This window comes from Nannospalax galili, unplaced genomic scaffold (genome assembly GCF_000622305.1).
Source record: "Nannospalax galili isolate Female #2095 unplaced genomic scaffold, S.galili_v1.0 scaffold566, whole genome shotgun sequence".
NCBI classification, from domain to species: Eukaryota; Metazoa; Chordata; class Mammalia; order Rodentia; family Spalacidae; genus Nannospalax; species Nannospalax galili.
In genome coordinates this window covers 2,468,498-2,484,391 of record NW_008355811.1, presented here as the reverse complement: position 1 = coordinate 2,484,391, position 15,894 = coordinate 2,468,498, and the positions used below count along the sequence as shown (strand labels likewise).

The 15,894-nt window shown below is 45.4% G+C and overlaps 1 protein-coding gene across 1 annotated transcript in view; it reads right to left on the bottom strand.

The window, feature by feature from the left end:
- The window catches only part of Tmem132d (transmembrane protein 132D), a 767,785-nt gene that overhangs the window by 568,949 nt on the left and 182,942 nt on the right, over positions 1–15,894 (bottom strand). The window contains exon 2 of the mRNA XM_008853784.2: positions 13,402–14,290. Within this exon, the coding sequence (XP_008852006.1) occupies positions 13,402–14,290 (889 nt within the window). The remainder of the gene's footprint in view (positions 1–13,401; positions 14,291–15,894) is intronic.

Here is a 15,894-nt window from a genome sequence, read left to right as displayed (position 1 = left end):
GGAGTCTGGATGACCAGCTTGTAGGGGTACAGTACCCCATTCTCTCCATCTCCACACCTTTGAAATTTTTCAGTAATAAAAATAATCTTAATTTGGAAAAAATTAGGTATGTTAATTTTTTCTGGTCTGCACATCAGCAATTACAAACCAGAAGGAAATGCTGTTTGATGGGTTCCAAAGAACTCAAGAACCCAGGCCAGAAGACCCAGAGCCACAGTCCCGGTGCTCAAAGGCAGGACTGAACAGCCCAATCAGGCTGGAACAGGGACACAACCACATCTTCTGGCAAGAGCAGCCATTGGCCCAGCCTGTGAGTCAGTCATGAGTGTGAGCCTTTAGAACTTGACAGCTTCCAGAGCTAATGGGGCCAAGCACAATCTCAGCTTCTTCACCAAGAACTAATACCCAATAACCTTCCCCTCTGAGGTTTCTCTAAGTGTCAGATTCAAGGGTTTAAAGGGCAAAAACAGACCAGTTGATTCAATAAAATGAATCTTATATAACAGGAGGGAAACCAATTGTGAAAAATTAGTCTTGTTCCTTGTTAAAACCGACGCAGGGAAGGAACTTAATTCTGGGCCTGAGGACAGCCAGCCATCAGCTCTGTATAGAGAAATCTCTTGCTCTCAAACCACAGGTGGAAGTGAGAACAAGAATGGCCCATCACCTTCTTCAGCTTTTCCATTTGAACTTGTCTAAAATGAAAGCCCCAGCTTTTTTTGTGTGGCTGTAACATTTAAGAATTTGGGGGAATGGTTCAGTCAATAAAAGTATTTGTTTTGCAAACACAAAGACCTGAGTTTGATTCCCAGAACCTACTTAAAAAATCTAGATGTGATGGAATGTACTTGTAATCTCAGTGCTGGAGAGGCAGAGACAGCCTAGCCTAACTGGTAAATTCTAAGCCAGTAAGAGACTGTCTCAAAGGAGTTAGCTGGTGCTCCTGAGGATGACACTAGAGGCTGTCTTTGGTCCTTCATGCATGTGCGTGCACACACACATGTACCTGCATAAACACACACACACACACACACACACACACACACACACACACGTACACATGTGAAAGCAGAATAGTTATAAACTTGCTCAAACCCATGGAAAAGAACAGCAAGTGCTAAGTTTGGATTCCCAAGATCTGTAGCAGCTTCTTGAAAGGACACATTTTCTAGGCTGCCATGGGAACTCCCAGAAGGCTGCTGAAGCAGCCCTTTGGCAAAGACAATAGATAGATTCATCTTAAAGGGGGGAAGCTTTTCCTGCATTGGAAATTTCTTAGAGAATGTCAGAAGCTTCATTTTCTATTGAAACTACATGGTTCAATTCACCGAAGACATCTATCCTCAGACTTTGTCCAATAAGTCCTGTTCATTATAGCCAAACTATGATTTTGTTTGCATAACTCTTGGTTTAAAGTATATTTCAAAACTTCTGTTTGTTGTTAAACCTGAAGCCACATGGGTCTCAAGGACTACCCCACTAACTTTCCCTGCATCTATTAGGACCAGAGTGGCCCTGCTATGCATACCCCTAGCTTTGAGCATGTCAGTATGGACCCTGAGTATCCAGCTCCCTCTGCCCCTTTCACTTCCTCACAACAGCCTGTGGAAAGTGGGTGATGTGCCTGAGCACTGTCAGCATGCTGATGTGGAGAAACTGCTTTCAGCTGGAAGGATGTCACCAGAATCTCAGAGGCATGATCATCCCATTCTTCCATCAGCTAAGCTGGGCTCTGTTAACACAGAGAATCTGCCAATGCCTTTAAATACCATGGCTTTGATTTTAACTAGTCCAATCACTCAGTCAAAAGACACGATGGGCATCAGATCTAAGCAACCCCTATACTGCCTGTGATGCCTGGGAAGCAGCAGGCCCTGCTCCACTGAAGCTCACAGCAGAGGAGACAGAAGCCAGAACACAGCAGCCAAAGAGCTGGACTCCAGTCATGAAAACTTCCTTGGAAAACAGGCCAGATGATGGGGACACAGGAGTCGCTGTTGGAGACAGTAGTACAGACACCCTCTAGGCTCCTTCACTGAGCACACCCCAGACTTACTCTGCTCCCCTGTTCCTTCTAGAGCTCTGGGTCTCTGCAGTGTGCTCTGCTGTTTAATCTGACAGTCTTCCACTTGACTAGGTTCAGTTCAGGCTGCTCATGGACCTTCTGTCCCAGCTCCAGCTGGAACTGACAAACGACAACCCCAGAGATCATCTCCGTCTCCGCAATCAATGTGAGTTGATCAGGTTGAGAAAGAACCCGTTTCCCACAACAAAAATGTCTTCCTAAACTGCTACACCATCAGAGTCAATTCAATTAATAGGTCCCAAACTGGGTGACTGACTTGAACTGGGCACTTAGCGTGAGGACTTGGGACGGAGGCACAGAAGCACCTAGGGGAGCAGCTAGAGGGCACAGGTGCAGCTCAAAGATTAATGAACACAGGAAGCCTGCCTTGAGAGGTCAGAGCAGGCCCCTGTGGAGAAAGCAGCACCTGCTACCCAATGGGTGCCAGACCTACACAGGAAGAGTAGCCGCCAGTGGTCTTCTCTACTCTTCCCATGCTCAGATCCCTCATGTCCCCCATTTGTCAAACACAACATAGAAACAGAGCTGGTAGCCATCGAAACTGCAGGCTCCCTGGAAGTCCAGTACAGCAAGGGGAAGACAGTGGGCATGGAGAAGCAGAGACAGCAAGCTCAGGTACTCGCTACAACCTGTCAAGCTTAGTCACACTTGCCAGTGACTTGTTAACATTACTATTTAGCCAGCTACTCCAACACTCAGTGGCTCACAGATAGCAGACAGTGGCATGACTTTGTGCCCCTGAAAGAGCAGGAGTCAGCAGGGAGACCCTCCTGCACTGCAGGGACACAGCTGAGGTCTGTGATGTCACTGAGTACTTGCCTCGTCTGAGCTAGAAGATCTGAGGCAGCTCCAACACGTGTTTCTGGCACCCTGACTTTCTCTGTCAGGCCAGAGAGCAGATGCCAACTGGTCCCTTTCCCCCTACGTCTCTCAGGAGGTACCCAGAGGACAGTTGGAAGTGACACATGGCAGCTTGGGAGTCCAACACCAGGTGCTACTGGAGACAGTGGCAGGTCAAGCTTCCTGTGATCAGCATCTGAGTTCTAGAACTGCTCACCTGTACTTCTGTATCCAGGAGTATTGTGTGACACTATCCTTGGGTCACATGAACAAATATCTAGTCAACCCAAACACAGAACCAATGAGAGATCAAAGTAAGGATACCACCATAGTCCAACTTAGTGAACCAGTGAGTTTTATTGGAGTTCTTTACAGTAATATGGGTGAGGGGTTATTTACAGAAGCAGAAATGACTTAGAGGCAGCTGTATCACCAAAGGCCACCCAACATGGGTGACAGCCTAGGAAAGCAGGAAACCTGGAACAAATGCCCTGCACAACCTGCAGGCAGCAAAACAGGTTGGAAAGAGTCTTTTCCAGGCAGCTCAGTTGGTCTGAATCTCTTTTAGGCAACTCAGCTTGTCTAAGAGTGTCTCTCAGCAATCCTTATGGCTTATATATCTTGGGGAGGTAGGGGGTCTAGTGAATCTGCTCAGTTTCAGGGACTTCAAAGAGCTTTTGAGTTGTTTAGTCCTCCCCTGCAGGATGAGGTGTTTTACCTCCCTGTAGAGCATCCTGAGTCCTAAGGAACTTCCCTCAAGGCTAGAATGTTTTATCTTACAGGAAATCACTATACAACAAGGAGTCAGACACCAAGGTCAAGGCAGATGCAAGACTAGGGATCTGGCCCCAGTCCTCAGTGAGAGGTGTATCGGAGAGTACACAGGTGTTTCCAGCCCATCACACTCTCATGTCTGCTGTGTGAGGCTTTGCAGGAAGGAGACTCCACAGGTATGACGAGAAGCATTGAGATGAGACTTGCAAACATTTGTCTCACTCTTTGACCAAACACTCCCTGAGCCTTAGTTTGCTAATACTATTGTTTTCGTAGAATTTTAAAAAGTTGTAGGGCTTGAGAGATGGCTCAGTGGTTAAAGTGATTGCTGTGCAAGCTTGAGGACCAGAGCCTGGATCTTTAGAAACCCACATAAATGTGGGGTGAGCATGGCAACCTGCCTGTAATTCCAGCATCAGAAGGTGGAGAGCTCTCCAGAGCAAGACTGGCCATAATGGGGAGCTCTAGGTTTAAGATACCCCAGACTTATCAAACAAAGTGGAAGAGTAATCAAGGATGATTCCTGACATTAGTCATGAGTCTCCACATACACCTGCATCCATGTACAGTGCAACCCCTCCATGTCCACACAGGCAAAAAAAAACCCATAAATACATGCATATGCACAACACACACACATGCACAACACACACGTGTGCGCGCGCGCGCACACACACACACACACACACACACACAAATTTTTGTGCTTTCAGATGTAGGGCAGGGAGAGGACATTAAGACCTGGCGTTGCTGGGTCAGACACTTCCCAAGTTATTATCAAAGAACGTGCCTCCTAAGTGGCTTCCGGCATGTTCTTTCTTTTATTTGCTCTTCTCAGTTTAAATCAGGGGAAACCTGGTACTTATGTACTTACCAGCTGTCTCTCAAAATGAATCTATGCTGTGTAACTCAGAGTGACCTTAAGTTATCTGTTTGCATTTCTCCAGATTCCCTGTATTGCATGATTGGCTGAAATGATCTACTTGTGCTTGAGGGCCCCCTTGCTCTTTTTTTGCACCCTACAACCCCCGAGCAAGGAAGGAGCCCAGAAGCTGGGTTCAGTGAGCCTCCATGACCCTCTCAAGGTGGACAGGAGCGACAACACTCAGACAGGTACCCATAACACCTTACTTCCCAAATTATTCCCTTTCTCTGAGGATCCGTGTGGTTTCAGTAGGAAAACACAGTGCCATGTGTCTGAAAATGCCATTCCATGTGATGACATTTTGTGCTTGGAAAGGCCACTACAGTCCACCTGATCCCCTTCAATGCTCCATCATGGGCATCAATGGATATGACTGATGAGTTTTGGTGATAGTGGAGATGGCCTCTGATTCACTCTAGGACTTAGGTGCTCCGCCCCTACTCTCCAGTGGACACCCACTGTCAGTAACACATAAATTACCTTTCAATACAGGGCTGAGCCAGTGTACTTGTCTTGCTGTTACATTAAAAGCTTATTTGTCATCAGGTATACATCAAACAAATTACTATAGGTACATTGATCATCTTGGTGTTTGGAATTTTGGAATCTTTGTGCCAGCCTCCTCTCTCACATTCACGAGATGAATTTTGCAGCATGTGAGAGATGAGTTGTATGTTAGAAAGGGTCCGTTATCATGATCTTGAATTGGATGCTGGTATGAGCTACAGGGCCCATGACCCATGGCTTACCCTTTTAGTCTTTAACTTTCTTCTTCTGAAAAGTGTTAAGTAATCATAATTCCTATTTCATTAGATTGTTCTGAGGACTAAATGCATTAAGAGTATTAAGCATTGAGAACAATGTTTGACAAACAGACCCAAGAAATGTTGACTATCATTATCATTAGCAATAGCAACTCCCAAGAACCAGCACAAGATTCCTGTGAGGTAACCAGGAATAATGCACAGAGGAGCAGAATATGAATGCACTGAGAATATGAAGACTCGAGACAGGCTCTCAACAGCCTTGGTGCCTGTCTCCATGGAGGCTCACCATCCCCAATACCTCCCAACCCCAGAATGTCACTATGACCCAGGGTGGGGAGTCACTCAGGCAAGTGTAACTCTGAAATGCCTTCTACTAAGTCTTCCCCCAAGCACACATGTGCTCTTTCTTGGCCAGCTTTGCAGACCAGAATTCATACTAGCCACAACAGTAACACTGCACATGATGGTGACACAGAAATGAACCAAGCTTATTTCCATTCAATGGTTTCCTACATGCTTGAGAAACAAACTACCAAGCTGGCATAGATGCAGGGCTATGCTATGATGAGGCCCTTGGATACATATGAAAGTATGAAGGGCAGCCCAAAGTTATGAGGGCAAACGTGAATGACTAGAGACCAGTGTAGCCAAAGAAAATCATTAAGAACATTACTTGCAAAAGAGTTTTATCTAAAGTGACGATGGTGGTGGTGGTAATGATGGTAATGTAACGGTAGTGATGATGATAGTGATAGTGATGATGGTGGTCGTGGTGGTGCTGATGTTGATAATGGTAATGATGATAATTTTGGTGGTGGTGATGATGGTTATGGGGATGAATGATCATGATGATGATGGTGGTGGTGGTGATGATGGTAATGTAATGGTAGTGATGATGATAGTGATAGTGATGATGGTGGTGGTGGTGGTGCTGATGGTGGTGCTGATGTTGATAATGGTAATGATGATATTTTTGGTGGTAATTATGACGGTTATGGGGATGAGTGATCATGGTGGTGGTGGTGGTGGCAATAAGGATGGTGAGATAGAATTTAAAGAGAAAAAGCCAAGAAGAGAGAAAATCCCTTTCATAGAAACAGCCAGCCTGGGCATCATAGAAATGTGGCAATTACTCAAGAATATGGCCTCCTCTTCTGGAAAAACCAAATCCCACATTGCTGCCCCCAAAGGAGCCACCCAGAGCGTGATGAAGAACCACTTCCATTCTGACCACTTGTGTTGTTTTATCTGCCTCCATTCCTAGACAGATAAGAACTGGGTGAATAAGACTTAGTCTGCACAGAGATGCCCCACCTCACCTTCCAGGAGAGCAAGCAGGAGTTGTGGATGAAGTGTTTCTCTTGCTCTAGCTGGTTCTTGTTACACGGGTGCAGGGACTCCACTCTTCGAGCCTTCTTTTACTTCCATTGTAGGCTGTCAGCTTCCAGGCAGTCAAAGACACTTGTACCTTTCTGGGTTCATCCAGAGTTCCTTACTGGGACTGTCCCGAGTATATCCTGTAACATTCTTTGGGCTCCTAGTGGGCACAAACCACATACAGCTGGCTACAGTACAAAATGAGGCCGAATTTACACAGCATGAGAACAGAGAGATGTGGGCTACACTGCACACAGCACAGAAAAGAGGAATGTGGAGTCATACTTGTCCAGGGTCAAACTCTGTCATCATCATTGTCATTATCACCATCACTTCCATCATAATCACCATCATTACCTTCATCACCACCACCACCATCATTATCATCAGCAGCAGCATCACCATCACCATCATTACCTTTACCATCATCACCACCATCATTATCAACACCATTATCATCACCATGATTACATGGTGATTACACAGAAACCCAGATTTTGCAAGAAGTACCTGCTTTACTTGTGAGCTGTGTTCTTGGGAAAGATGACTTTAGGAGCTATCTCTCCTTCAGAAGCCCTATTGGTCCCCTTTGGGTTCTGCCAGTTGGCTAGGAGCTGTGTGAGGTCAGGAACTCACCAAAAGGGCTTTTCATGACAAGGGGCTGCTGAGGTATTCATGGTAATGTGTGTGAGAGATGCATACCCATGCTTGCATCTGCCCTCAGCCACACTCAGCTTTGTCAAGCCCATGCTCCACTTGATTATTAATTCTTGAGTTCCTCAATATCTGTCTAGGAAACCCTTTATTTTGGTTTCTGTTGTTAGTAAGATATGTACCCTACAAATAGAAATATTCTGGGATGCAACTTGGCAACTCCATGAGATGGACTGAATAAGAATGTCCCCCACAGGCTCACATATTTAAGCACTTGGTCAGTTGGTGGTGCCGTTTGGTGAGGGTTATGAAACCGTTAGGAGATGTGGCCTAGTTGGAGGAAACACTTCATTTGGGGCAGGGGTTGAGTTCATAGCCTTGCACAACTCCCCATTTCACCTTTGCTTCCTGTGTGTGCTTGACCATGTTAGCTCTCAGCTTTCTGCTCCTGATGCCTCCTGCCACAGGTCCCCACTATGAAGAACTCTTTTCCCTCAGGAACTGTAAGATCAAATATAATCTTCCTTCTAAATAAGTTCCTTTGTTTGTGATGTTTTAACACAGAAACAGAAAAGTAACTAATAAACTACACCTGATCTAGGAGAGACACCCTGCTGGGTGGAGATGGGCTCAGAGGATGCTTTGAGGGAGTGAATGAAGACCAAGACCAACTCCAAACCAACTCATTATTTCTTGACTCCCTGTCCCCACACCAAATAGTCTTACTCTACTCCCTTGCTGAGACAGGGTGTCTCAGTGAACCTTGAACTTGCCAGTTTAGCTAGACTGGCTGACTACTGAGCCCCAGGAATCCTGTCTCTGTCTGCCCTGCCAATGCTGGGATGCTGGGATCACAACCATGCCCTGACACATAAAGCTTTTTATGTGGATGCTGAGGTCCAAACTCAATAAAGTACGGCAAGCACTTTATTGAAAAAACCATGAACCCAGCTCCTAAAGCATCTGAACTCAGACTGATAGGCAGAAGACTCTCAAAGAGTTCTTGGGCATTTAATATTTAAAACTGCAGAGCCCTCAGCAAATTGTAAGTGGTACTCAGTGGCGAACATTATTAGCAAGAGGGATCCACTCTGGTTGGAGAGATAGCTAGTGGTTTAAGGCATGTGCTGCTTTTCCAGAGGACCCAAATTCATTTCCCAACCCAAGTCAGGTAGCTAACAACTGCCAGTAACTCCAGCTCCAGGGGGTCTGAGGCCTCTGACCTATGATCCCCTGGCTTCTACAAGCACCTGCACTAACATGCACATACCCAAACACATACACTCATACTTATACATGATTAAAAAAAAAATAAATCTTTAAGAAAAGAGAGAGATCCATTCATTCACTGAACTTAAGATGCCCCTGACTTCAGGCAAAGAGGATTTGTCCTCCTTCTGCCTTTCAAACCTCTGGGCTCTGTCTTCTACGTGAGTTTCTCTGACATTGAGCAAATATTTAGCTCAAGCCTCCCATCCAATATGAGGACCAGAACTTCTTAGCAATCCAGCCTTCAGGGGAAGCACAAAGGAACAGATGGTATTCAGGGAGAGACAGGGTCACCATGTCCATTTTCTCTCCTTGGTAATTGGGTGATCTGAGACAAAGGAGGGTACTGAATTCAGTGCTCTGTGGGGAGGGAGATAAGATGGGGGGTGGGGCTCAGAAAAAAGGGCCCAAGGGCTGTGGGGTGCTTCAGTTGATCAAAGGAAGGAAAACACTTTCTGAGATTAAAAGGGACTCTTGGATGTCCAAGAAATGAAAACGCTTTTCTTTTTTCCTATGACAGTGGCTTCAAGACCAGAGCAGCAGGACTGAATAGAATTTGTAAGATAACAAGCAATCTGTTGGTTTATTGAGGCTTTTCTTGTTCTTGATAGGAAACACACCAATACTTATGCACTCATACATACACACACACACACACACACACACACACACACACACACACACACTGATCCTCTGCTTTAGATGCGCTCTCTCCTGTGGACAGCAGCAGTTTATTGAATCTCCTTTCCACCTGAGCATCCTCTAGGGGCAAGGTACACCTGGCTGACACTGACCTGCCGAAAATGAGTCTATCTCTGGATCTGGTCAGCTCTGTCCACACAGATACTGGAAACAACAGTCTTACTTTCAGAGGAAAGCACTGGAGGGTATTTGCAGCACTCTGCAGGGTAGTTGATAGCAGGTGACTGATAAAGCAGACCCATATTAATTCTAAATACCTAGAATCTCAATTAGTGACAAATTGGCTTCATCTAAAAAGATATGTAAAAGCCAGATGTGGTGGTGTATGCCTCTAATCCCAGCTCTGGGGAGGCTGAGGCAGGTGGATCTCTGTGAGCTCAAGGCCAGCCTGGTCTACATAGCCAGCTCTAGGCCAGCTGAGGCTACAGGGAGACCCGGTCTCAAAATAACCACAAAGAAAGAAATAAAAAAAGAAACATAGTTTTATTGTTTTCTAGTTCCAGGAAGTCAAACTACAGGCTGAACAAATAACCAATGCCACTTCTATCTATGTACATAAATAGATGAGACCAATATATAACCCGAGTGTGTTAAGTATGTAACAAGTACACTACTGATGCACTCAAGGAAACCAAGAGTATGTGATCTTACCATGCTGATCACATATTCATGAAGTGTTTACTTCACTTCTGGAAAGTGGAAAACTGCTTTTAAAATTCATTTGGGACATCTATGTTAACCCCCCCCCACCACCAAGGAACATTACAAAAGAGGACATTGAAAGAATGTAACAGTCAGAGGTTGGGGAGGAGGGCTGTGAAATGCTGTCTTCTGGACATGACATGACTGCCATACTCATGAACTTACAGCAGCTGCACCAGATTAAGTCAGTCAAAACCCCAGCATAGGTGGGGGAGGTGCTCTCCACAGCCCACTCCTTACTGATGCGTTATTGGTAATGGATAGTTACCGGAAGGAGAATCCTTATTTTTTGAGAGTGTGGCCAATGGTAGGCTTCCCATGTTCCAGTGGAGGCCCTGCACATGAAGCCATTAACACGACTTAGTTTTTTTTTTTTTTTTTTTTTTTTTTAAAAAGACGTGAAGTTCGAAGGGGGCATGTTGTGGAGGATATGGGGCATTTGGGGGTGAGCAAAGGGGATAAATGTGATCATATTTCAGTCTACATATGTATTAAATTCACAAGAATAAATAAAAATTTAAAATACAAATTGATAATTTATAGACTCTGAGTAAATAAACTTTTCCTCTGATTCTGAAATCATCCAATCTTTGACTTATAACTGGAGCCAAGAAACCTACATATGTGCTGTGTTTCTGAATCTATGAAGGCTTAGAACCCATGGGCTGTGCAGTTTAGCAAATGGGACACCTCTAGGTTCTATTGCAGAGCTATGACAGAGCTGTCCTTGGGACCCCAGAGGACATGGTTAGCATGCCACAGATGGTGGGAAAACCCATGCGTTCCTGAAATGCACAACTGCACACACAACCATTTCTTTTTGGCTTCCCTTCCTGAAGACAAAGCTTAGGGGGTGGTAGTTTTGTACTCTGGGCCCAGGAATCCAATAAGTGGTCACTGACAAGCACGAAGGCCCAAAGGAGGACAAAATGGAATCAGAGCAGGGCTTCCCTTTTCTGAACCCATGGTTTCTAGGCAAAGTATTTCTATAAGCATCCACCTCCACAGAAGATATTATGTAAGACTTTTGAACCTGGAAATCACAGCACACAGCTAGCAGAGCATGGGGGTGCCTGTGGGGTGCCACAGGAAGGTTTCAGAAAGGGGTAGAAGGCGGCATCAGTGAGGGTACAGCCCAAGAGATGTCTTTTTACCATGTCCACATCATTGTGGCTAATCCCCAGATGCACTAGATGCACTCAAACTCAAGGTTTGTACCTCCCAGGACTCAGTCAAGCTCAATCATTAGATGAATGCTGTCAGCTAATGTCTATTGCTTCAGTTAAAATGAAAGAGGAATCTCTGATACTAGTTAAGGATCAGCACAACTCAAATTCGCAAGCTAAAAGCAAAAGAGCAAGTCATCTCTGTAAGCTTACCAAGTCCCAAAGAAAACAAACAGAAGCAGAAAAATAGAGAAAAAGCAGCTACAAAGCTGGATAGAGGGCATGAGACACAGGTCTGGTACCTGATGAACTTGAAAACCCACATGTAAAGTATATCTCACACACGCAGTCACTCATGTTTTCAAGGGTCATGACACAAAGTATGTTGGGGCTGGAGAGATGACTCAGTGGTTAAGAGCTCTTACTGCTCTTGCAGAGTGCCTGAATTCAATTCCCAGCACCCACATTACACAGTTCATAACCACCTGTAACTTCAGCTCCAGGAGATCCAACACTCTCTTCTGGACTACACACACACATACACATACACACATAAACACATACACACACACACACCTATGTGGCATACACACATAAATAAAAATAAGTTTAAAAGAAGAAAAGTTAATGTGTTATGCTGCAGATCAGGTTGATGAGCTCTCACAAGGTTAGAACATCTCTGGTCGGGCAACAATGCTTGTCCTACATAGCTGTCAGAGTCAAACTTAGCTATGTTTAAAATGAAGTAAAACTCTTCGGTTAAACCATGATCCATGTAAGGCAAGTCATTCTCATATGTATTATATTCCATAGAGGATTACAGAGTGCTTTTCTAAGGTGCACAATGCTTAATTTACATGTCTTTCTTTGCTATATCCTTACATAAGGCACTTGCAAACCCCTACTGTACAGCAAACTCCACTCACTGTGCTCTTTGAGTTTTTGAACACCACGTTCTATTTCCAGGGTGAAACAACGTGATAATTTTGAAGCTGACTCCACTTTATACTTAGAGCTTGCCTGTCTGGAATAGACTCTGTGTTGGTAAAACCATGTCCTCTGTCCTCCTGACAACTGCCACACCCACATATTCAACTGTGAGGTTTTTAAGGATCTGACTATGAAGTGGCAGCTTTGGGGCAACATCAGCGTTCTGAACATTGATGATAAACCTTCAGCCATGGAGAAAGGATTGCTACAGCATAACTGGTTCTTCTATGATAGCCTGGGAGAGCTATTAATTTTAAAAAGAATATTTTCTGGAGCTGGAGAGATGGCTCAGTGGTTAAGAGCTCCTGCTGCTCTTGCAAGAGGACCTGAGTTTGGAATTTTTCAAACAAGTCCACTGAAATAACACTGGTGATCAAGCATTTTCCACTAATGACTGATCTACAGATGAACCATCGGAAGTCATCACCGAAAAAAAGAAATGAAAAAACAAAGCAATATAACTGTTGTAAAACATATATTCGCTTGGGGCTGGAGAGATGGCACAGCAGTTAAGAAAACTTGCAAGAAGACCACATTGGTTCCCAGCACCCAAGTCAGGTGGCTCACAATCACCTGTAACTCCAGCTCCAGGAGGTCCAATGTTCTCTTCTGGCCTTTGTGAGCACCTGAATTCATGTGCATGTACCCATACTTAGATACACACACATACACATAATTAAAAATAAATTCTAAAAAAATAAAGTATATCTTGTGGGCTGAGACTGTTTAGTCAGTAAAAAGCTTGCCATGAAAACATGAGGAGACAACCTGAGTTCGAATCCCAGAACTCATGTAGAAAGCCAGATGTGGTGGTCCACACCTCCCAGTGCTGGAGGGTAGAGATAGGAGGCTTTCTGGGGCTATCTGGCCAACCAACCTGGTCTAATTGGCAAACTCCAAAACCAATGCTATATTTTGTCTCAAAATAAAACCAAGGTGGACAGCACCTGAGGAATGACAGTTAAGGTTGATGTGCACACACACACGCACACACACACACCATAAACAATATTTTCATAACTAAATTGCCAACCCAGAACCATGGTGAGAACAGAGTATATGAATGTGTGCAGGTGGTTCCACACTGAAGCATACACAGTTGTCTTGTGTGGAACCTGGTGCTGCCACAGACAGACTGGACCCGCTTACCTCAGTGTGAAGCGATCCTCAGAGCAGTTCCTGGAAACAGAGACTGGGAAGGTGAGCACGCCTCCCTGTCTCACCGTCTTGGGGATGTAATGAATAGCCACATTGCTGTCTAAACGCAGCTCCCTCAGTGGTGGGCTGCTGGGGGTCTGATAAAGGAACACGCTCCCGATTCTGTGCAAGGGGGGCCCCGACTCATCAGCGTCACTGTGGCCTGTCCGAGCACCACTGCCCCTTTTCCAATCCTCCTTGGTACAGTCCCCTCGCTCATCCCCTGACTGCACGGTGTAGTAGAGTTCCACAGGACTTCCCTCTGGCTGCTCCGAGGGCCTCCTCCTCCCGGCCACAACCGACGGGGGACTGAACCAGCTGGGCAGCAGCTCCAGCTCTGCCACACACAGCCCTAAGGCCCCGTCCAGCCTACAGCTGCCGCGCACCTCCCTGGTTTCACGGAAAGCAAAGACCCGCAGGCAGGGTAGCTTCTCGGCCGCCCCGTGGTCACCCCAGTCTCGGCCCACGATGTGGAAAAGCACCTGCACTTTGGGCCGGCTCAGGTAGACCTTTTCCCGCAGGATGTGGGCCTTCAGCTTCCAGTTAAGGGAGAACGTGTTAGTGAATCCGAACGGATTGGAAGGCAGCATCAAGTCCTGGGGCACTACCTGCTCGATGGAGAAGGGACCATAGCTGGCGTTGAGCACTGGCAGCCTCTTGGACTTGTAGATTAGAAAGGACTCCACCCTCGACTGCAGGCTGGAGTTGCGCATGATGTCCTGGTTGGCCTCCTTCAGGAAGAAGGAGACATCAGCGTTGTTGATATGGTAGGTCACGGGGAGGTAGGTGGGCAGCAGTGAGAAGCGCTGGATGCTCTCCAGGATCCCTCGGCTTTCTGTCACTGTTGGGAGAAACCAAGGACAGTCATCAGAGGCCCTGGGTACCAGATTTGCAGCATCCTTCTGCAACCATCAGCTGCCCTGCCTTTAGGCTCATGATGAGGTTGTGAATTATCCAGCATTTATTTGACTCAACCCATTTTTGGAAAATATGTTAAGGACCCGGGGAGATGGCTCAGTTGGTTAAGTACTTGCCACACAAGCATGAAAATGCTGGCACAGTGGTGCATGCCTGTAAGCCCAGTACTGGGGAGGTGAAGACAGAAGGACCCCTGGGGCTTACTGGCCAGCCAGCCTAGTGAATCAACACCTCCAGGGCCAGCAGGAAATCCTGTTTCAAAAATAAGGTAGAAGACTGAGCATGGTGGCACATGCCTTTAATCTCAGCATTTGGGAGGCAGAGGCAGGTGGATCTCCATGAGATCAAGGTCAGCTTGGTCTACATATCAAGTTCCAGGCCAGCTGGGGCTATGGGGAGATCCTATCTCAAATATCCAAAGAGATAAAACAATGAAAAATAAAGTAGGAAACAACTGAAGACTCCCAACATTGCTCTCTGGTCTCCATGAACATTAGTAAACACACACACACACACACACACACACACACACACACGAAAATATATGTATACATATATATGAATATGCAGTTGAAGACATTATATACGTATATACATATATGAAATAAATGTGCGTAGCTATTTCCCGAAGATTAAAACACTCCTGGAGGGAGAAAGAGAGGCTCACAAAATGCACTAAATGTTATAAGAACACCTAAGAAAATTACAAGACTCATCAGTACCTGCCCAGGCTTATATAAGCAGTCAACCCTTGCTAAGAGAAGAGACTGTCTTTTGGTGGAGCTGCCTACAAGGTGTGCAGGGAACTCAAGGGATGTAGCTTTTGTGATTTATCATTCACTCTGGAGTGGTCTGCATGGTGCTACCTCTGCCTTTAAGTAATCCCTCACCCTGCTCTTGTAGGTACCCCCTCACTCATGCTCCCATGAGCAACCCCTCACTCAAGCTTCTGTGAGTAACCCCTCACCATGTTCCTATAACGCCTCACCAAAGTTTATGTAAGTAATCCAAATAAACTCATTGGTTCACTAAATTGAACTTGGGTGGAATTCTTTCTTTGGTTTGTTGGGTTTTTCTCTATCTAGGTGAATAGACATTTATTCACATTTCCCCAGGAAAAGTCACACACACATTGTCTCCACTGTTAAGTGGAAAGCAGTGTTACTTGCCATCTATAAAAGTTGAGCAAGTAAATAAGTAAAATTCATACAATATCATGGTTTAAAATTTTATCCAGGGATAATTGTACCTTTAGGGGTTTATACCCAAGAACTCTCTTTTTGTTTATTGTTAAAGGGAAGGTTAGCAAGGGTTGAAAAAGCATTAACAAGGCACCATCAGCCACCGAATCTTTCCACTGAGCCAACCAGACAGAGTGTGGTGGAAATAGGAGCCTTTCACACACAGTCTGACCCCACATCCACATTGCACCTGGTACCACTTTAGGTGCCACCACACAGTCCACACAGAAGGATCTGCTTTCCAGAAATGACACAAAGACAGCTTAGATGAACCACCACTATCAGG